Source organism: Octopus sinensis, linkage group LG6 (genome assembly GCF_006345805.1).
Source record: "Octopus sinensis linkage group LG6, ASM634580v1, whole genome shotgun sequence".
Lineage (NCBI taxonomy): Eukaryota > Metazoa > Mollusca > Cephalopoda > Octopoda > Octopodidae > Octopus > Octopus sinensis.
The window spans coordinates 3,884,333-3,907,698 of record NC_043002.1 but is presented as its reverse complement, the minus strand read 5'-3'; the positions used below and the strand labels follow the sequence as shown (position 1 = coordinate 3,907,698).

The following is a 23,366-nucleotide window of genomic DNA, read 5'->3' as shown; positions in this document are numbered from 1 at the left end:
TCTAGCAGTTACACTTTCAGCACACCCGCCCCCGCTGCTGACTTGGTCACCTAGGTAACGGAAACTATCAACTATTTCTAGTTTTTCTCCCTGGAAAGTGACGGAAGTTGGTCTCAGAGCATTTTCAGTGTTTATTGTTCCTGAGCATCTGCCACATACAAAAACCATCTTCCTAGTTAGCCTTCCTTTGACATTGCTGCACCTCTTATGTGTCCATAGCTTACACTTGGTGCATCTTATAGAGTTTCTACCTACACCTTTTCTACAGATCGAGCAGGGCCATCTACCTGAAGGCGGTTGTGATTTGTCTACCTTCCTACTGATTACGACTTTGGTTTTAGCTAGATTGACTTTGAGGCCCTTCGATTCTAATCCTTGTTTCCACACCTGAAACTTCTCCAGTTCTGATAGCGACTCAGCAATTCGAGCAAGGTCATCAGCATAGAGGAGCTCCCAAGGGCATCCTGTCTTGAATTCCTCCGTTATTGCCTGGAGGACTATGATAAATAGGAGGGGGCTGAGTACTGAGCCTTGGTGGACCCCTACCTCTACCCAGAATTCTTCACTGTACTCGTTTCCAACCCTCACCCTACTAGCAGCGTCCCTATACATGGCCTGCACAGCTCTCACTAACCATTCATCTATCCCTAGTTTCCTCATTGCCCACCAGATAAGGGATCGGGGGACCCTGTCGAAGGCTTTCTCCATGTCCACAAAAGCCAGGTACAGGGGCTTATCTTTGGCTAGGTATTTCTCCTGCAGCTGCCTTACCAGGAATATAGCATCAGTAGTACTTTTCCCTGGCACAAACCCAAACTGCATCTCATCTAAACTAACTCTCTCTCTAATTAGTTGGGCTATGACCCTCTCCGTAACCTTCATCACCTGATCCAACAGCTTGATACCTCTGTAGTTATTTGTATCTAGGGCGTCACCTTTACCTTTGTAGCAGTTGACTATTATGCTGCTATACCAGTCATTGGGTATGACTCCTTTGTGTATCACCTGATTAACTATACGGGTGACTACAGGTTTTTATGCTAGAAAGGGGTTGAGTAAAGGCAGCTGGATTAGAAAGAGGTCAAGGAGATACAGCTTGATAAAACATGGTGTCGTTAATCACCATCTGTAAGTTGAGGTTTTTGGAGATAACGAGTTTTTAACTAAAGGTGTGGGGAGGGGCACAAGAAGGAAAACAAAAAAAGAAAGAAACTGATAGAAGAAAGTAATGGGGGTAATAAAAGAAAGGAAAGAGAAAAATGAAGGAAAACATATGAAAACAGGAGGTATCAAAAAAGATAAAAAAATAAAAGATAGGAGAGAGAGAGAGAGAGAAGGTAAATGAGAAAGAAGAAACGATGTGGAATGGTTTTTCTGGTACCACTCCAGAGCCATTCTTCAAGACAACATATTCACCATTTTACCTGCAGGGACTACAAAACCTTTGCACAATTCCCTTGTAAATTTCTGTAAAATAATGTTTAAAAATTGTATTTCCAATAAAATATAATCAAAAAAAGGGAAACAAAAATGGTAAGAACTTACTTTCCAGAGCCGCAAGCTGAACACTGAAGCCATTTTGCCACCGTAAGACTCAGAAAAGATATACAATGGAACTTTCTAGAAGGAACAGAAAATAATAAAAAGAAAGGGGGGAAAAAAGGGAAATAATTATCAGAGGGAATAAAAATGAGATTTTATGGTGTTCATGCCTTTCTCATGAGAAATAAGAATGTAGGACTAATGTTTCACTCAGAATGTAAAATATTTCAACAGAAGATAACTATTACTACCACTTTTACTACTACTACTACTACTAGTACTACTACAATGAGCAAAACAAGAAATCTTTAAGCTGTCACTCAGCCTGCTAAATATAGCAGCCAAAACTGCTTTAAGTCATCATACATCTAAAAAAAGCACAGTGTATTGTATAATGATGATGGCAATGTGCTTTTGTTGTTTGTCCCCAACGAACTCTTAATGGAATTTGTCCCATGGTCTGCAGGTATTAAACCAAAAGAATTGGTACAACCTGCAGAGGTAGAATTGAAGCTAGTCCATGTTTCCACCCAACTAAAGAGCATATTACACACCCTGAAACACATTTCAGGACTTGTATAAAGGACAGAGTGACCAGTGACCATCCAGACATGTTGTGCTCTCTTTATTGTCCAGTTTATTTTAGAATGAATGGAGAGTCTGGTGGTGAGGACAGTGAAAGTGGACCTGGTCAGATTGCTCTTATTGTTGGCTGAGTGCACCACAGCCCAATGCATGGAGTTAGGGAGACAGTTCATGCTGAGGCTGAGTTTTAGGGTATAGTTGCAGTTCTGATTTTGGGTACTGTGGATGGGGTCTCTAGATTTTGGCAAGGGTTGTGATGTTTGAAGTACAGGTTTGGGAAGTTTGTGAAGGTTTCAATCAAAGAAAATCTGAGAGAATACAGTTTCTTCTGGTACTTCATTCAAGAAATTGCAAAATCTGGAATGTGTTCTTTTTGTACACAATATCGCCATGGTGATAGAACTGTTTACTTTCTGGCATTTGGTGTTGTTTCTTAAAACAAGGAGTGGGGGGGAAGCATTTAAAAATAGAGCGAAGGGAATTAATTTAAAAGCTTTGCTAATCTAGAGCGGATTTAGAACGGTGTGTGTGAGTTTCTTTTATTTTGTGGAGTTTTTAAGCTGTCGTATGTCCTTTTCTGTGAAGTGTATGATTAGTGTGGTGATGTAGTAGACTGAATCCATGTCCTGATTTCCAAATGGGAATGTATGTGGCATAGTGATATCAAGAACGGGTTTTTTTAAAGTTTTCTTTTAAGAACATTCATAGAAAGGTAATGGAGTTCGCATAAGGTTACCTTAGTTACAGTTTTGCTTGGCACAATCCAACCCATGCCAGCAAGGAACACAGATGTTAAATAACGATTAGCCTGACTTTCAGATTTCATGAATTTTATAGTTTTGCTTGCAAAATGCTGTAGAATCCACAACCTCATCATTTTTTAAAGTCCACTTTTTCCTTGCTTGCATTGATCAGAGAAAACCTTTCGAGGTAGATTCTTCTATGGCTGGAAAACTCTTCTTGTCCCCAACCCGTCACCTATTTCCTACTAAGGTAAGATCTTCTCATTGTTCTTCAAACACAAACAACTCAATGGCTGGACAATTTTTCACAGAAGATTATAAACAAATTTCACTGTTTTTGAATGAGCCGTGAGTGTTTACAATCAGTATAGAACTGTTGAGGCAGGGAGAGACACTCAAATTATTATTTTTTTTATAGTTTACATCCAGCAAATCCACCCACATGGAATTGGTTGGCCCAGGGTTACAGGAGAAGGCACTTGCCCAAGGTGCCATGCAGCAGGACTGAACCTAAAACCAAATAGTTGTAAAAAGAAATTCTTGATTACATGGCTCTGTCCAACCTATGCTAGCATGGAAAATGGACGTTAAACGATGATGATGATGATGACGGCCATGCTGGAACCTCTGATGTGGAAAAACCATTATTTGGTTTTCAGGTTTCCCTACTAATGCACACACACACTTCTATGGTCCCACACAGTAGAAAGAGAAATGGCAAAGACACTATGAAACTAGAATATGAATTTGCTTCCCAACCACATGGTTCTGGGTTCAATCCCATTGCGTGGCATCTTGGGCAAGTGTCTTCTACTATAACCTTGGGCCAACCAAAGTCTTGGGAGTGGATTTGGTAGACGGAAACTAAAAGAAGCCTGTCATGTGTGTGTGTGTGTGTGTTCCCCACCCTTACTGCTTGACAACCGGTGTTGGTGTGTTTACGTCCCCCACAACTTAGCAGTTCAGCAAAAGAAAACCACAGAACAAGTACCGGGCTTAAAAAAGTACTCGGGTCAATTTGTTCAGCTAAACTATTTCAAGGTGGTGCCCCAGCATGGTCACGGTCAAATGACTGAAACAATTAAAAGATAAAAAATTTTTAAAAATTTAAAAACATACCCGAAACAAAGGCTTTTTCAAAACCGTTTTTAATGTTGTGATCAAATCATGGGCAATGGTTTGGACATCTTTGGCCAGAGCGGAGTCGGAAGTGACGTAACTGAAGCCGGAACCAACTGGATTATCAATAAACAAAAGACTGGCCTCTGTCAGCTGATAAAAACAAACAAACAAAAATACATACAATTCTTGTTAAAAAACTCAGTGGATACAATTAAAATAACTTTGGCCCTTTGACCCTTCAGCATTCAGACTACTTGGCCAAATGTAATCCTTATTTATTCACGTTGTCTTGAGTTAACAATGTGTTATCTCGTAGTTCAGAGATTGCAATGATGTAATTGTTAATTCTTAGAATAACATTGTAGGGTAGGTGTGAGAGGTCGGATCTGGATGGTTCAAACATGAAACATGTAGAATACTTGGGCTAGAAATGGCTGGTTTAAACATTAAAGGGTTAAAATAGCCATCTATTTATCATACAAAATGTATATACACCATTCTTTTCTACTCCAGACACAAGGCCCGAAATTTTGGGGGAGGGGACAGTCGATTAGATCAAGTCCAGTATGCAACCGGTACTTAATTTATCAACCCCCCGAAAGGATGAAAGGCAAAGTTGACCTGGGCAGAATTTGAACTCAGAACATAAAGACAGACGAAATACATATTTCTTCACTACCCACAAGGGGCTAAACACAGAGAGAGGACAAACAAGGACAGACAAACGGATTAAGTTGATTATATCGACCCCAGTGCATAACTGGTACTTATTTAATTGACCCCGAAAGGATGAAAGGCAAAGTCGACCTCGGTGGAATTTGAACTCAGAATGTAGAGACGAAATACCGCTAAGAATTTCGCCCCGGCATGCTAACAATTCTGCCAGCTTGCTGCCTTAAGTATATACACCATTGACAGACATGATGCTATGGTTTTTGTCTGAGAGAAAAGAATTTACTGAAATAACTTTTTCATTAAGAAGCTGGTGTTAAAAACTTAATGAGAAGAATTAATTAATTTAGCCTCAAAGACTTGAGAGAAGAAAAAAAGAACTAACACTAATAGGTATAAGTGTGGCTGTGTGGTAAGAAATTTGCTTCCCAACCACATGGTTCCAGGTTCAGTCCCACTGCATGGCACCTTGGGCAAGTGTCTTCTACTATAGCCTCAGGCTGACCAAAGCCTTTGTGTGCGGATTTGGTAGACGGAAACTGAAAGAAGCCAGTTGTGTGTGTGTTTGTCCCTCATCACGAATTGGCAACTGGTGTTTACATCTCTGGAACTTAGTGGTTCGGCAAAAGAGATTGACAAAATAAGTACTGGCTTTAAAAAAAAACACAAAAAACAAGTACTGCGGTCAGTTCATTCAACTAAAATTTCTTCAAGGTGGTGCCCCAGCATGGCCCCAGTATGGCCTCAGCATGGTTCCAACATGGCTCCAGCATGGCCGCAGTCTAATGACTGAAACAGGTTGAAGAAAAATCTGAATCTTTTTTTTTCTTCATTAATTAACTTTGATTAATAGGTTTTCATAGCAACTTTATTCACATTTTTGTGATGAGTCATATTTCAGCAAACAGAGCCATTGCAGGATCAATCTCAGAGAAGGATCTGCTACACACCCATGCTCCCACTTGACCCCAAAAAGCAGTCCCTACATAGTCAACCCATAAGAGAGCTCACGTTATCATACCATCTGAAATAACATTAAAACATTACAGGTCCACAAATTAGAAATGGTGGTCACAGTCAGAACCCCTTTGACTGTTAGTCTGCTGAGTTCCCGGGGCTAAACAACAAGAATTCAAATGATGCCACAACAACATTGGTTATTGTTTAGAAATGACAGTTCTTATGTATTTTTGAAAAAAACTTTAAAGTTGATGGAGGCCAAAGGGGAAGGAATGAAGACCCAGGGGATGCTCCAGTAGAAAGGGTCTCATCAATACATCAAGATTTTCTATCAAATCAAAGAACCAATGACATGATTACCTTCAACAGAATCGTCATCACCACCACCTAATCCTGGACAATATTATCCCCAAGTCAAGGCGACAAGCTGGCCGAAACGTTAGCACTCCGGGCGAAATGCTTAGCGGTATTACGGTCTGAGTTCAAATTCTGCCAAGGCTGTTTTTGCCTCTCATCTTTTTGGGGTCAATTAAATAAGTACCAGTTACACACTGGGGTCAATATAATCAACTTAATCCCTTTGTCTGTCCTTGTTTGTCCCCTCTATGTTTAGCCCCTTGTGGGCAATAAAAAAATATTATTTTAAGTCAAGGCGGCGAGCTGGCAGAAATGTTAGCATGCCAGGCGAAATGCTTAGTGATATTTCGTTTGTTTTGATGTTCTGAGTTCAAATTCCGCTGAAGTCAACTTTGTCTTTCATCCTTTTGGGGTCAATAAATTAAGTACCAGTTGCGTACTGGGGTTGATCTAATCGACTGCCCTCCCCACTCCCCCAAAATTTTCAGCCCTTGTGCCTAGAATAGAAAAGAATATCTCAAGTTCAAGGAATTACAGGGTCATCTGCCCAATTTCCATGGGTCTGTAAGTGACCAAGATTACATAAGTCCCCCACTATCACCACCACCCACCAATCAGGTCCCCAGTCAGTTGCTGGGTTACTCATTTACTGCTGAGCGAGCAGAAGCAACCCCCAGTCAGGGACTTGAAACCACTTATTGTAAGTGCAACATCCTGGCAAGTAGTCCACTCAACATTAACCCTTTGGGTATCAACCCACCCAAAACTGCCCCAGGAATATGCTAACAAAAGACTGAGCCCTTAAAATATCAACCTATCAGAAACTGCCCCTGGTCCATTGATACAAACCTGTTTTAAAGTGATGCAAAGGTACCCAAGGGCTTAGTGGTAGGGTTAAGCCTAGAAAACATAATTCTGATTGACTAAAAGATAATGTTTATTCAAAGTTTGAATTGGTGCTGGAAGCCAAAAATCACAATTCATATTTAATACATGAAATATTAAAAATAATAAAAAAATAAATATAGAGAAAAATACAAAAATCCATCAATTGCCACCAATATCATTTCTGTTTCTGACAAGGAAGGCTACTTCTGACATGTTCCAGTTTTATTCTCACCTCATTTGTTACTAGATGCAGTACAGATTAATCAAGTATTTAACTCTTTCGTTACTGTATTTCTGTTGAGATGCTCTCTGTTTCTTTCAATTAATTTTAAATACAACAAAGAATTTAGTAAAATAACTTGGTTATAATTATGTTAGTGTTAGGAACATAAATTGTGATTAAGGTTTGGTGGAAGATTTTAATTCAAAACTTATGAAAACAAGACATTTGTACTCAGAGCCAATTTCAGTCAGGTTGGTAACGAAAGGGTTAAGAGAACTGCAATGAGAGAAGAAATGCTTGGATACGTACAATTAAATTACTTCAAAGAGAATAAACAAACTTACCCAAGTATATTTGCGATGTTGGAGGTTTATGTCTAAGGGGCCAATTTCCATGAAATTACCAAATCCCACTGAAGAAGCGCCAGGACCTCCCTTCAAATAAGAATAAGAAGAATATAAGGCTGTGCATTGTTTATCTTGATATGAGGTCAGCATGTCACGCACATGTGGTTGTAATGCATGTCCCTAGTGTACCCTTAACAGACAGGTAAATTGGGCTTTGTATATTGGTACCCCAGTGTCACTGATGGCATGAGCTGCTCTCTCACTCAGCAGCGGCAGTAGTAGTAGTAGTTTCTGATTTAGGGCCCAAGGCCAGTAATTTTGAGATGAGGAAGTTAGTGAATTCCACCAACACCAGCACTTTGAATGGCACTTTGTTTTTATTGACCCTGGAGGGGTGAAAGGCAGGAGTGGAACTCAGAATGTGAAAAAAAGTCAGAGGAAAATGTCCTTTGGCATTTCATCCAATGTTCAAATGATTCTAGCAGCTTACTGATCCATTCTTTGATTTCACCACTGAAGACATTTCCATACAAAATGCAAGCTTCTTACCACACATTCAGCTTTCAGCATGGCACATCTACAGATATACCATGCTGAGAGTGTACAGATATGCCATACCATACACACTGCCATGCAGTGAGGAACCATATGGTGTCCAGTGTGATGGCCCAGACATCATTCTTTCCATTGTCCAGCCTATTTCTGTCATAGCACAGAGACCAAAGGAATCTTGCTGAGAATGTGACAGTTCTTTTGGATTTACTACTTGTGGTCAACATTCTACTACACTGTTTTGAGAATGTCCAATCCATGCCAGTATGGAATATGGATGCTTGATGATGATGAGGCTGAAGGAGCCCTTGGACCAGTTGTTCTTTATCTTCTTTGACTCCATGGTTGTGATAGAAATAAGTATTAGAAACAACGAGGGTGAGTCAAAAAGTAATGCCATTTTGTTTAGGACAGGTATAATTACCAACACAGGAACAAGTATCATACATCAAAATGAAGCTGGTCCTCTGGGGATCACATCCCTACTTCTCAACATAGTCACCATTTCTCTCAATAGCAATGTTCCACCTTCGAATGAGAGCATGTATCCCTGCCCCGTAAAATTCTGTTGACTGTTCTTTGAGCCACTTCTTCACTACAGTTTTCACTTCCTCACCACTAGAATAATGTTTGCCTCACAAACCCTCTTTCATGGGGCCGAAGAGATGATAGTCCAGTGACTATGATAGTCCAGTGACAAGGAAGTGAAAACTGTAGTGAAGAAGTGGCTCAGAGAACAGTCAACAGAATTGTACGGGGCAGGGATACATGCTCTCATTCGAAGGTGGAACATTGCTATTGAGAGAAACGGTGACTATGTTGAGAAGTAGGGATGTGATCCATAGAGGGCCAGCTTCATTTTGATGTATGATACGTGTTCCTGTGCTGGTAATTATACCTGTCCTAAACAAAATGGCATTACTTTTTGATTCACCCTCGTAAGTTCCTAGAGGCTGAGGGTAGGAAGATGGGGCAAAATGCTAGTAGCTACCCCACTCTGTGAGTCTATGCAAGTGAATGGCATTTCTCTACTCCCAGAATGACTATAAGAAATGCCACCCCGGATGATGTAAATTCCACCCCCCCACTCCATTTCTAACATGGCTCCACAGCACACTGGAGATTAAACAAATTATTGGCACCCTTTACTTGGAAAGTTTTTAAAAAGGTAAGAAGCTTGCTTCCCAACCACATGGTTCCAGGTTCAGTCCCACTTCGTGACACCTTGGACAAGTGTCTTCTGCTATAGCCTCAGGCCGACCAAAGCCTTGTGAGTAGATTTGGTTGACGGAAACTGAAAGAAGCCTGTCATATATGTATTTGTGTGTCTGTGTTTGTCCCCCCAACCATCACTTGACAACTGATGCTGGTATGTTTACGTCCCCATAACTTAGCGATTCAGCAAAAGTGCCCAATAGAATAAGTGCTAGGCTTACAAAAAATAAGTCCTGGGGTCGATTTGTTCAACTAAAGGCGCTGCTCCAGCATGGCCGCAGTCAAATGACTAAAAAGAGTAAAAGAGCAAAAAAAATTTGTTAGGAGCATGAATGGCCATGTGGTGATGGACCTTGTTTCCCAACCACATGGTTCTGGGTTCAGTCCCACTGCGCAGCACCTTAGGCAAGTGTTGTCTTCCACAATAGCCCTGGGCTGACCAATGTGAATTTGGTAACCAGAAACTGTGTGGAAGCCTATCAGATGTGTGTGTGTGTGTGCATGTTTGTCACTTGACAACAGGTAAAGGGGGGTCGCCAATATGGTGGCAGAGGAACAGAGTAAATCAACAAGGAAAACATCATCATCGTTTAATGTCCATTTTCCGTGCTAGCACGAGTTGGACGGTTCAACCAGGGTCTGGGAAGCCAGGAGGCTGCACCAGACTCCAGTCTGATCTGGCAGTGTTTCTATGGCTGGATGTCCTTCCTAACACCAACCACTCCATGAGTGTAGTGGGTGCTTTTTACGTGCCACCAGCACTGGTGCCAGGAGAGGCTGGCAACGGCCACGATCAGTTGGTGCTTTTTACGTGCCGCTGGCACAGAAGCCAGTCAAGGCGGCACTGGCATCAACCACATTCGGATGGTGCTTTTTACATGCCACCGGCACAGGTATCACAACTACAATTTCCATTTGATATTTATTTTGATGTTGATGTACTTGACTCAATAGGTCTCCTCAAGCACAGCAGGTAAAGATGTTAAACAATAAAAAAAAAAAAGCCATAGAAAGTTATGAAACTCACCTGCAACCATAGAATAAGGGGTCTGTTTTCAGGTTCCACATGTTCATACATCCAGTAGAACATGTAGGCTTGAGGACGGACATTCACGTAACCCCACCATTCAGTATTGTTTCGGACCTTATCAAACACTGGCAAACAAAATCAATCAAATTCACAAAACAAATTAACATAAATTACAGAATATATTAACATATGTAACTATTTAAATTAATATTTTTAATTAACTTGTGAAATTACATCAAATATTCACCTTGAACAAACAAACAAACATTATCGAGTAATGTGGAATGTTTAGCTTTACAAAATACAAGGCAACCTCACTAATGTTGGTGCCATGATAAATTGAACCTTGCACACTCTGGAAAGTGGCTGCAGATGGTAGAAAGAAGGGCATTCAGCCATAGAAACCAAGCAAAGAATTAAATGTGCAAGGAAAACATGATCCTCAGACAAATTAGGAGTGAAATAACTTTGGATAATAATTTTACTTGTAGCAATCCATCCAACCCATGCCAGCATGGAAAACAGACATAAAGTGAATGATGATGATGATAATGTGAAGTATATAAAGTAAATTTACACAATTTAAATTAAAATAATCAAAGGCTCCCAGCACCTCTTGAGAACAGAGGAATTAAGTTATTGACTACAGTCAGGAAAATCACTTTATGAATACTTCATTGAAGACAATACACACACACACACACACACACACACACACACAAAAGCATTTAAGGGTTGGTGTTTATTTAATTATGTTTCTATTACATAATGAAGCGGATGTGATATGAATGTGGAGCCAGTCTGTGCAAATGTTCCAAGATTATTTGCTAAGTTAATTCCCGACATGTAGGTCACTTGAAGTGATGTAAACAATTTTGCTCTGTAGAGAAGAAACTCAATGCAATATATCAGTATTGAATTTCAACTGATCAATAACAATCAATTAATCAAATAGATTATTGAAATCACACAGTAAATGTCCTTAATAACCAGTCAAGCAGTTTTGATTAGCTGAAACATGCCCTCAGTTGACATAAAGTGAAAGTTTTGTATAAACAAATAAAACCTAACCGTAATTGTAATCTAATACGAATGTGATGTCCTGAATTTGGGTTGGGATGGGAGAAACTGACAAAAACGCAATTCTCCTGTTTCTAATGACGATAAAAGAAGTCTAATGAGGTCAATGGCACAGAAATTGAATTGGGTATTGATGTGGTGGTGATATCCCAGGTCAGCCTTCATTTAGCAGATGTATGATGGAAGCTGTGGCTAATTCGATTGTTGTTTTAAATGAGGTGGAATTGGTGGGAGGTTAGACTGGTATTTCTAGCAGAGCAAGTAACCACTTTTGAGATTTGTTGGTTAAATCAAACCGGATGTTTTAAAACAGGTCAGATGCAATCCACCGGAATCAGTTTTGGTAATGTGCAGGGTATGTTCTATGCTGTTCAAAATATTTCTATGATGGAGCACAAACGAGGCATCCTGTCATGAAACGTGATGGCACTGGGGGTTCCACGGCCGTTGTTGGTGAACCGTCTGATTTGTCTGTGCAGCACAATAACAATCCTTCCTACAGTGGACACAAGGCCTGACACTTAGAGGCAGGGTGGGAGTGGTGGTGGTGGGGGACTAGCCGATTATATCGACTCCAGGGCTTAACTGGTACTTTATTTTATAGACCCTGAAAGGATGGAAGGCTAAGCTGACATCGACAGCATTTGAACCCCAAACATAAAGCCAAAAGTACAGCAAGGGTTCTGCCAGCTCACCACCACAGTAATATAATCCTTTCTACTATAGGCACAAGGCCTGAAATTTGGGGGGAAGGGGATAGTCAATTACATCGATTCCAGTACTCAAACTGGTACTTACTTCATCAACCCCCGAAAGGATGAAAGGCAAAGTCGACCTCAGCGGAATTTGAACTCAGAACAGAGCGATGGGCAAAATACCACTAAGCATTTCATCCAGCATGCTAACAATTCTGCCACCTTGCCGCCCTACTACTACTACTACTTCTACTACTACTACTAATAATAATAATAATAATAATAATCCTTGCCTTCAGTTTATCTTTGGTGTTACAAGGAGTTTTGTTAATCTCTCGCTCAACTGCACCCCACACATAATAACCAAGGGGGTTGCAGTCTGGGGAGTTAGGTGGTCAGATGTTAGGGATGATGAGGTGACAGAAATTGTCTGACAGACATGATTGGGTTCTCCTGCTTGTATGGTATGGTGCAGAGTCCTGTTACCAGACATAGGGAATTCCAGCAGACACCCTCTTGACCCAGGGTAGCACTACCTCCTCCAGGCATTTGATGTAGGCCCCCATGTTGAGTCTGAGGCCATATTGGTAGATGAGTGGAGGCATAACGTCACCATCACTAGTGATCACTCCAAAGACCATGGTGTTTACTGGATGTTTGATTTTTATCAATCTCTGCACATGTCCTCAGATTGACACCCAAACACTCTGAAATGTTCGTATTGGAGCTTCCGGCATGAATGCCAAGCAGTATAGTATGTCAGTTCCATACTTCTGGCAGAATGAATTGTGTCATGGTGCTGTTTTCTCAAAGACGGTGCCCAACTGACCCTACTATGGATGGAAGCACTCCGTCGGTTACAACAACGAGGGTTCCGGTTGATCCGATCAACGGAACAGCCTGCTCGTGAAATTAACGTGTAAGTGGCTGAGCACTCCACAGACACGTGTACCCGTAACGTAGTTCTCGGGGATATTCAGCGTGAAACAGAGAGTGACAAGGCTGGCCCTTTGAAATACAGGTACAACAGAAACAGGAAGTAAGAGTGAGAGAAAGTTATGGTGAAAGAGTACAGCAGGGATCACCACCATCCCTGCCGGAGCCTCGTGGAGCTTTAGGTGTTTTCGCTCAATAAACACTCACAACGCCCCATCTAGGAATTGAAACCGCGATCCTACAACCGCGAGTCCGCTGCCCTAACCACAGGGCCATTGCGCCTCTGACCCTACTATACTGTGTAGTTGACAAAATCAAAAATAAACAATGTGCATGCATAAAATTAAGAATATAAAATCACAACAATTTACCTATTGCACCCTGTATGTATGTATATATATATATATATATATATATATATATATCTCCAAGACTGTGTTTAAAGGAATATATTATCTTGTCAGTTACCATGTTTTCTCTTAAGTTGGTTTCAGATTCCAGCTAACCAGAATGGTCCTTATGTTGTACCTTAGCTAACAATGAGTTGCTAGGCTCTGGTAACTTTTCTCGCTGGGTAAATCCGAGTGTCCTGTCCAGGACTGCAGAGTTTCCAAAGAGTAAGCAATAGTATTAATAATGGTAAGGAGAACGGAGATTTTTCACATCCATAATTTTATTTACAGCATCCTTATGAGACCTACATGGGTTTCAAATGCAGCAACTGCACACAGTTGGATGTGCAACCTAGCATCATGGTCAGTGCAGTTTCATCAGGGTCCTTCACCATTTGCCGTTTCAAAGTAAAACTGATGGACTCAACAAGCTGAATGAATAAAGGGTTCTTTAGGGGGTATGGATGCTGCTGTTAATAGTCGTAGGAATCTTGAGCAAGGGTTCACCTCCAAGCGTTCGCAATGATGTCGCTTTTTGATCCTTTGATGTCAGCTCTTCCTATCATTGCGAATGTGGGAAGTGAAACAAAACAAAGTCCTCGAAAGAGGTCAACGTTGGACTGCGGGTTTCTGTAGATTTATCATTGATAATAAACCTGTTTTGTCAAGTGCACACTGGTTGCAATATTGTCCAGTAGATTATCCTGGCCATGGTGCCATGCTTCTCAGTGCATGGTACCGCTCTCGAAGCTGGAGAAAAAGAATTCAAGAGGGCACTTGACCTTGGCCTTCAATCATGAATGGTGGGGTTCCTCAATTATTCTTACAGTCTTTCTTCTTATCCATTCTCTTTACTGTTGCATACTGTGTACACTTTCCTTCTTTGTTTTATTGTATACTTTCTACATGTACATACATACACACCATCATCATCATCATTGTTTAATGTCCGCTTTCCATGCTGGCATGGGTTGGACGTGTTGGCTGAGGACTGGCATGGATGCCCTCCCTAATGCCAACCACTCTGAGAGTGTAGTGGGTGCCTTTTACATGCCACTGGCACAGGAGTCAGTCAGGCGACACTGGCATCAGCCACGTTTGGATGGTGCTTTTTACATGCCACTGGCAACAACCGACACTGGCATGTATATGTATATAGTAATAATAATAATGACTAGCTGGACCCATGAAAAACTTCACGGAAGACATAAAAAGTGTAAGCATCCGTAAATTGTGTGTTGGTGCCATGAGAAATGCTTCTATATTGTGACACAATATAGGAAGAAGTGTAAAACCAATGACTATAAAATCCAACCAAAATATCTGTCACACAAACGTTAACAGAATTACTATTTAGCCTTAAAATACATATTCAAAGAACCTTCTTGGTTTAGGGTTACAGAATGTTCTGGTATTCTTTTACTTCTTTCAGTTATTTGATGGTGGCCATGCTGGAGCACCACCCTTTAGTCAAAGAAATCAACCCCTGAACTTATTCCCTGTAAGCTTGGTGCTTATTCTATCAGTATCTTCTGCCAAACCACTAAGTTACGGGGACACACCAACATTGGTTGTTAAGCCCGTCATATATATATATATATATATATATATATATATATATATGACAGACTTCTTTCAGTTTCCATCTACGAAATTCACCCACAAGGCTTTGGTCAGCTTGAGGCTATAGAAGACACTCTTTAAAGTATAGAGTTGAATTTCGTATAGCCTCCGGTTGGCAACTTTTCTCCCCCACCCATTTTGTAGGGGGTATCACCCAATTTTCTGGGCTCTTTTTACAGCTATACCCCCTTTGACATTTGCATTAGTTTTAGAATGAAAATTAAAAAAACGGGAGGGGGTCTTGTTTGTAGTTTGTAGAGAAAACGTTAAACATGCCTAAAAAAAATTTTTTTCCCCCAACTAAAAGATATGAAGAACCATGAAAGAAGGCAAATAAGTACCCGGGGTGGGGGAAAGGAAGAGAGAACTAACACTCAGTCATTCACGAACTCCCAGAATCAAAACATAAACACCTGAAAGACTTTCCCTCTTCTTCATTGTTAAAAGTGGGAAGCACTCCGTCGGTTCCGACGACGAGGGTTCCGGTTGATCCGAATCAACGGAACAGCCTGCTCGTGAAATTAACGTGTAAGTGGCTGAGCACTCCACAGACACGTGTACCCTTAACGTAGTTCTCAGGGATATTCAGCGTGACACAGAGTGACAAGGCCGGCCCCTTGAAATACAGGTACAACAGAAACAGAAAGTAAGAGTGAGAGAAAGTTGTGGTGAAAGAGTACAGCAGGGATCACCACCATCCTCTGTCGGAGCCTAGTGGAGCTTTTAGGTGTTTTTGCTCAATAAACACTCACAACGCCCGGTCTGGGAATCGAAACCGCGATCCTACGACCGCGAGTCCGCTGCCGTAACCACTGGACCATTGCGCCTCCACCATTGTTAAAAGTAAAGAAAGTAGAAACGATCGATCGTATTTCAGTCTAATTGCCATTTTAAATGACTGCGGCTTTCCTTTCTCTATCACTTCACTCCTTTTTTCTCTACGGTTAAGAGAGTGAAAGTGTGGGTCTCAGTGGTTAGGAGTATTCAGCCTATGATCATTAAGTCATGAGCATGATTCCCTTCGACACACTGCGTTCTTGAGCAAGAGACTCTACTTCACCTTGCTGCAGTCCACTCAGCTGGCCAAAATGAGTTGTAGCTGAAATTGAAAGGGGCCAGCCTTGTCACATTCTGTGTGAGGCTGAATCTCCCGGAGAACTACCTTATGGTGTGCATGTCTGTGGAGTACTCAGCCACTTGCACATTAATTTTATAAGCAGGAGTGGCTGTGTGGTAAGTAGCTTGCTAACCAACCACATGGTTCAGGGTTCAGTCCCACTGCGTGGCACCTTGGGCAAGTGTCTTCTGCTATAGCCTCGGGCCGACCAAAGCCTTGTGAGTGGATTTGGTAGACGGAAACTGAAAGAAGCCCATCGTATATATGTATATATATATATATGTGTGTGTGTGTTTGTCCCCCTAGCATTGCTTGACAACCAATGCTGGCGTGTTTATGTCCCCGTCACTTAGCGGCTCAGCAAAAGAGACCGATAGAATAAGTACTGGGCTTACAAAGAATAAGTCCTTGGATCTAGTTGCTCGACTAAAGGCGGTGCTCCAGCATGGCCACAGTCAAATGACTGAAACAAGTAAAAGAGTAAAAGAGACTGTTCGTTGATCAGATAAACAGGAACCTCATTGTCGCCATTTTTTAAAAAGAGTGAAAGGAAAAGAAATGTTCCATATCGTCAGGCAAAAGTGTCACGTGTTCAGTAGAAGCATTGAAAGCTAAGATGGAAATAATTGCTATTCCACCGTGTATTCACCCTTGACTCATGCTCAGCCTGATAACAACAGCTTACGCATCAGTGTTTGTCTAGGGGCTTGGCCTTCAGATCTGTGGGACCCACAAGTGCTGATTAACACCCATAGTGACCCCAATGACTAAAAAGATTTTCCTGCCCCTATATAGGATCTTTTTACATTTTCTTCCAACCACTTGAAGGTTTATCTTGCTCCAGTCCACTCAGCTGGGTAAAATGAGTTGTAGCTGTGTAATTCAAAGGGGCCAGCTTTGTCATATTCTGTGTGAGGCTGAATCTCCCTGAGAACTACATTAATGGTATGCATGTCTGTGGAGTACTCGACCACTTGCGAGTTAATTTTATCCTCATGTGGTAATGAAAAGTGAAAGTGACATCCAATATTTGCTGTATTTATTATCTGTCTTTCTCTTTCAAGTCCTGTGTCCCTCCTCTCTCCCACTTATAATTTAACAATGTATGTATCTATGTATCAACTTTTCGTTTGATCTATGTATCAAAACAAATGCCATCACCATTCACTGTCGCTCTCACATTTTCTGTCCTCTTCTCTCTCGCTTTGCCACTCACTTCTTTGAAGTGTGACACACACGACAGGTATGTACAAAAGAGCATATTAATATTATTGATAAGGAGAATGGAGATCTTTCACATCCATAATTTTATTTAACAGTTATTTGCAGCATCTTTATGGGACCTACACATGTTTCAACTGCAGTGACTGCACACTGTTGGAAATGCAACATAGCATTATGGTCGGTGACAAAGTAGGAAAGTGGCTCAAGCATAAAGCCAGAAGCATTATTGGAAAAGATAACACAAAGACTCTGTGAGAATCTATGATTCAGTGTTAGAATGCGATAGAGAATAGGAAAACAGATATGGTGATAATGAAGAACAAAATCAAACAGTGCTGAATCATAGATACAACATGTTTAGTTGACAACAAGGAAATGTGATAAAGAAGAAGGAAAAAGCTGATAAGATATGACAGGTGAGCTTGGGAGCTTAAGCAGGTGTGGTCGTTTGAAAAAGGTGGCAGCCAAACCAGTAATTGTCAGAGCCTTACTCTCTCTCTTTTACTTGTTTCAGTCATTTGACTGCGGCCATGTTGGGGCACCGCCTTTAATCAAGCAACTCGACCCCGGGACTTATTCTTTTGTAAGCCCAGTACTTATTCTATCGGTCTCTTTTGTCGAACCGCTAAGTGACGGGGACGTAAACACACACCAACATCGGTTGTCAAGCAATGCTAGGGGGACAAACACAGACACACATACACACACACACATATATATATATATATACATATATACGACGGGCTTCTTTCAGTTTCCGTCTACCAAATCCACTCACAAGCCATTGGTCAGCCCGGGGCTATAGCAGAAGACACTTGCCCAAGGTGCCACGCAGTGGGACTGAACCCGGAACCATGTGGTTAGTTAGCAAGCTACTTACCACACAGCCACTCCTGCGCCTTACGAACAATAACTAAAGATCTTGTTAAGTCCACTGAACAAATGCAGGGTTTTTGGGCCAAATTTGATGATGTTTTTGGTTTCCTTCTTTCAGGAACAGCTTGATGAATTGGTTAATTGTCAACAGCGTTGGAGAGCATAAAGATTGAAGTTGTAGTTGAGAAAAAGTTAGCTGACAAGGAGGACTGAAAACCACCTGAATATTACAAACTAGCTGAAAAGCCGACCATCTTTCAACTTGATGGACAAGTTTTCTCTAGGATGTCATTCTGACATTGGCCCCATCATCAATATATTGGCATGCCAGGCAAAATACTTAGCAGCCCACCTTACGGCATTAGTAATCAACTTCTCTCATTCTAATTCAAAATGACTGAAGATTAGCATCACGCTTGAAACTCGGAGTAACAATATTTGAATCTAGCTGTTTTGATCCATGTATATACATATGTGCATATATATTACTATATTTTTAAACGTCGGACTTTATATCTGTTCTGTAGATATAAATGAATATATGTATGTGTTTGATCTTTCTGTGGATTTTGTAATGTTCTGAGGTTGACTTTGCCGCTCATCCTTTCGGGGTTGATCTAACCGACTAGCCCCCTCTCTCCCAAAATTTTGGGCCTTGTGCCTAGAGTAGAAAAGAATACATTGGCTTAGGCTGTGTGTGTACACACACACAGAGTATTAGAGATGCATTACAGCCAATCTTACAAACTGATGTCACACAGCATATTAGATAACCAGACTAATATCTAAGATCGTGCTCACCAGAGTAACCAGTATGGCAAAAACGGGGACTGCTGGCCACTCGGACAAGTACGGTCTTGGAGAATTAACCCCCCCCACACACACACATTTAATAATAATTATTATCTTTTTTTAGATTCCCCTCCCCCAAAACTCACGTTTTTGGATACAGAGATTCCATAAAATTGCCAAAAATCGGAATTTTGAAATCCCCCCCCCAATTTCTTCATTTTTCACTTTTTTCCCTAACCCTCATCCTAAAACCCCAACCCTAACCCTAAAACATGGGATTCCGTAAAAAAAAAAGTTTTTAAGCGAGGTGGGGGAGGTTCCGTTTACATCTCTGCCATTTCAGCCGCAAATTTTGCAGCAAGAATAAATACATATTGATATATGGTTCAAGGGGAGGAGAATTATCCAATTATCTAATATCCTATGCTAAACTAACAGATAAGATCTGCTGTGATGGATCTGTATATAATACTGTATACTTTGATAAATACACCCACTCTGTAAGGTGGTGAGATGGCAGAATTGTTAGCATGCCAGGTGAAATCATCATCATCATCATCATCGTTTAACGTCCGTTTTCCATGCTAGCATAGGTTGGACGGTTTGACTAGGGACTGGCAAGCCAGGAGGCCACAACAGGCTCCAGTCTGACCGGGCAATGTTTCTACAGCTGGATGCCCTTCCTAATGCCAACCACTCCGAGAGTGTAGTGGGTGCTTTTTATGTCCACCAGCACAGGGAGCCAGTCAGGCGGCACTGGCATCAGCCACAACTACAATTTCCATTTGATTGTGATTTAATTTACTCAACTCAATAGGTCTCCTCAAGCACGGCATGTCGCCTGATGATCCAAAAGTACTTTTTAAGTGGGTCGGTTAGTTGACACTGGTGTAGGCTCTGGCTGTGATCTCACTTTACTTGCCAGGTCTTCTCAATTGCATCATATCTCCAGAGATATGATAAAATAAACAAACACTTGTAAAGAATGGAGATAAAACACAGAAGCAAAACAGTCCATCTTAGATATATATCAATATGTATTTATTCTTGGTGCAAAATTTGCGGCTGAAATGGCAGAGATGTAAACAGAACCTTTTCCCTGCTTAAAAATTTTTTTTTTTTACGGAATCCCATGTTTTAGGGTTAGGGTTGGGGTTTTAGAATTAGGGTTAGGGAAAAAGTGAAAAATGAAGAAATTGGTGGGGGGGAGTAGGGGGGGATTTCAAAATTCCGATTTTTGGCAATTTTCTGGAATCTCTGTATCCAAAAACGTGAGTTTTTTTGATGGGGGAATCTAAAAGAAGATAATAGTTATTATTAAGTGTGTGTGGGGGGAGTCTTTCCCATATTTCTTTCATTATAGGCGTAGGAGTGGTTGTGTGGTAAGTAGCTTGCTTCCAAACCACATGGTTCCTGGTTCAGTCCCACTGCGTGGCACCTACTATAGCCTCGGGCCGCCCAAAGCCTAGTGAGTGGATTTAGTAGACGGAAACTGAAAGAAGCTCGTCGTATATATGTATGTGTGTGTGTGTGTGTCTTTGTCCCCCCAACATCGCTTGACAACCGATGCTGGTGTGTTTACGTCCGCGTAACATAGCGGTTCGGCAAAAGAGAACCGATAGAATAAGTACTAGGCTTACAAAGAATAAGTCCTGGGGTCGATATGCTCGGCTAAATGCAGTGCTCCAGCATGGCCACAATCAAATGACTGAAACAAGTAAAAGAGTAAAAGAAAGGAAAGAGTATATCATCGCAGTTTTGTGAGATTTGGCTGTTATTTCTAGCATGCGAATAGCCTGCTTGAAGGCCAAGGCTGTAGAACTGGGAAAGAAGGGGTTTGGTGGTGGTAGTGGTGGGGGGTGAAAAATTGAAATTTTACAATTTTTTTCAGAATCATAATTTCCGTACTTTTGTACGTATTTCGCAAAAAAAAAAAAAGTTTCCGGAAAAAATTGAAAAAAAAAAAAAATGAAGAAATGAGAGGGGGGGGGTAAATTTGAAGTTACCATTTTTGAAAATTTTTTTCAGAATCGGAATCTCCATAGCCTAAAACATGGGATTCCGTAAAACAAACAAAAAAAAACATTTATGGGGAAGGGGTTCCGTTTACATCTCTGCCATGTGAACCAAATTCTCAAGGGCCTTTTTTATTTTGCCTCTTGGGTCGAGGTTTCATTCAACTACTTTATTGTTAAATGAGTCGTTCAAAATTTGGCGCAAGGCCGAAGTCTATCGGTTTCATTCTTCGCCCAAACCACTCTCATGTTTGTAACTGAAGGTTCGTCAATGAAATATAAACAAGTGATGACTAAATTAGAAAGTTTATCTGACAGTCGGGTGTGTGTGTTGCTACAGTTTTATAACTTTATTAAAAAAATATATATTTTCTTAATATTCGATTCCAGCCAAAACCAATTCAATGCGTTTTAAACTCGAAGAGAAAGGAAAATGTGTAAATAAAATGTATTGAAATAGCGTAAAGCTTTCCCGGTTCTGCTAAGATACCCGTCCATAATTTTATATTAGAATTGAGACAAAACCACAGACATGTGCAAGGAATTAACGACGAAGTCGACACTGTCAGGAATTGAACCCGCTTCGTAAAGCGACGCCATTATATACCGTAAAAAGTGTTCCAAGACTTTCTAAATATTTTCAGCCATTTATAGCAAATAATTTTAATTCGAATTCTCACTTTGGTAAATTTTGGAAAGTTAGAAATTTTATGGAAGAGACGGAGTCGGTGGAGTAAATATTTTAGAGGATACTTACAAAAGGCTTCGATGGATCCCACGAGATATAATACAAAGAAAAATGATTTCAATAGCGCTGAAGACATGGTCGAAATAAATTGTTGTTTCTAAAATATTTGCCTGCTGCCGTTTTCGGTCGAGTATTTACCTAATTCGCCTGTCGGCCGGGTTCTGTCAGTTGTCAAAGAAACAATTATCAGCCAAATCCACTTCAAGTCACATGTGGGAATTGTTCAACTTATCGAAACAGAGAAACATACACACACATCCTCTCTCTCTCTCTCTCCTTCACACACATCCTCTCTCTCTCTCCTTCACATACACACACTCTCTCTCTCTCCTTCACACACACACACATACTCTCTCTCTCACCTTCTCACTCTTCTTCTCACTTTCTTTTTCACTTACATCTGTTAAAATACATATTCATGTGTATGGTTTCAGAGTTTGAAGTTGATAACTCCGCCCTACACACAGACAGACAGTCAAATAGACAAGACAGACAGACAGGCAGACATACATACAGACAGACAGACAGACAGGCAGACATACAGACAGACAGATAGATAGATAGACAGACAGATAGATAGAAAGATAGATAGATAGATAGACAGACAGATAGATAGATAGATAGATAGATAGATAGATAGATAGATAGATAGATAGATAGATAGATATGTTTCTTTATTAGCCACACAGGGCTGCACACAGACGGGACAGGTTGGGGGAGAAAAAACAAAGTGGGTTAGGTTTTCGATCAAAAGGGGTCGTTAAAGGGAAAGACAAAAAAACAATCAATAGGGATCGTGTATCACAGAAATGTCACGATGTAAAGTGTAAAGGGGGAAGCAGATAAGGTTTATCCGTGGAAAGAAAAGCCAACAGAAAAGACCACGGTAACTTCGGTCAATAATGTTACATGTTACCACATTTGTTTGCAAGTAGGTAACCCTCTGTTTTAAATTTTTCCGGGTTCATAGGATTATGCTCAAGGTGGCATCCTTGCTACATTCACCCATCTTCTTTTGAAACATAAATAGATAGATAGATAGATAGACAGATGCGCGAGTGTGTGTGCCTTCTTTTACCTGTTTCAGTCATTGAACTGTGGCCACGCTGGGGCACCACCTCGAAGGATTTTTAGTCGAACAAATCGACCCCAGGATTTTTTTGTATCGGTCTGTTTTGCCGAGCCGCTAGGTTGTACATTTTTATTTTTTAATCAACAGATAGTTACAAACAAGTTTGGTAAGCACCATGCACAAAACTCTCAGCCGAGTCATTTTCTTTTTTTTTTTTTTTTTTGTAACTTTCAGCAATTAAGAAATAATACCTAAGTGTATTGTCGAGATGGTGTGGAGTAATCTCTCCCATCCAGGAAATAGTATACATCTACAAGAGCTCAACCCCCCACTCCACCTGCTGTAATTAGAAACCTGGTTTCGGGCAATTAGCGAACGACAAACTAATCTGTAGCGGGAAGACCAAACTGAAAGTTTGGTAACCCGCCAAAATAAAAATTAAAAAGAAGATGAACAGCTTTGCAAGTTTAACTCCGTGTTTATTGAACAAGAGAGGTGCGAAATTTAAGAAGCGACTTGTTAGAATATACGCGTCTGTGAGGAGACATAGACAAGAATAG

General features: G+C 40.8%; 1 protein-coding gene across 1 annotated transcript in view; it reads right to left on the bottom strand.

Annotated features, from left to right (window-relative positions):
* Positions 1-22,008, bottom strand: part of LOC115213073 (retinoid-inducible serine carboxypeptidase) — a 54,763-nt gene extending 32,755 nt beyond the window's left edge. Inside the window, exons 1-5 of the mRNA XM_029781983.2 lie at positions 21,744-22,008; positions 10,234-10,361; positions 7,437-7,526; positions 3,990-4,142; positions 1,546-1,620 (exon numbers count right to left, since the gene is read on the bottom strand). Of these exons, the coding sequence (XP_029637843.1) occupies positions 1,546-1,620; positions 3,990-4,142; positions 7,437-7,526; positions 10,234-10,361; positions 21,744-21,810 (513 nt within the window). The 5' untranslated portion in view covers positions 21,811-22,008. The remainder of the gene's footprint in view (positions 1-1,545; positions 1,621-3,989; positions 4,143-7,436; positions 7,527-10,233; positions 10,362-21,743) is intronic.
* Positions 22,009-23,366: the final 1,358 nt, after the last annotated feature.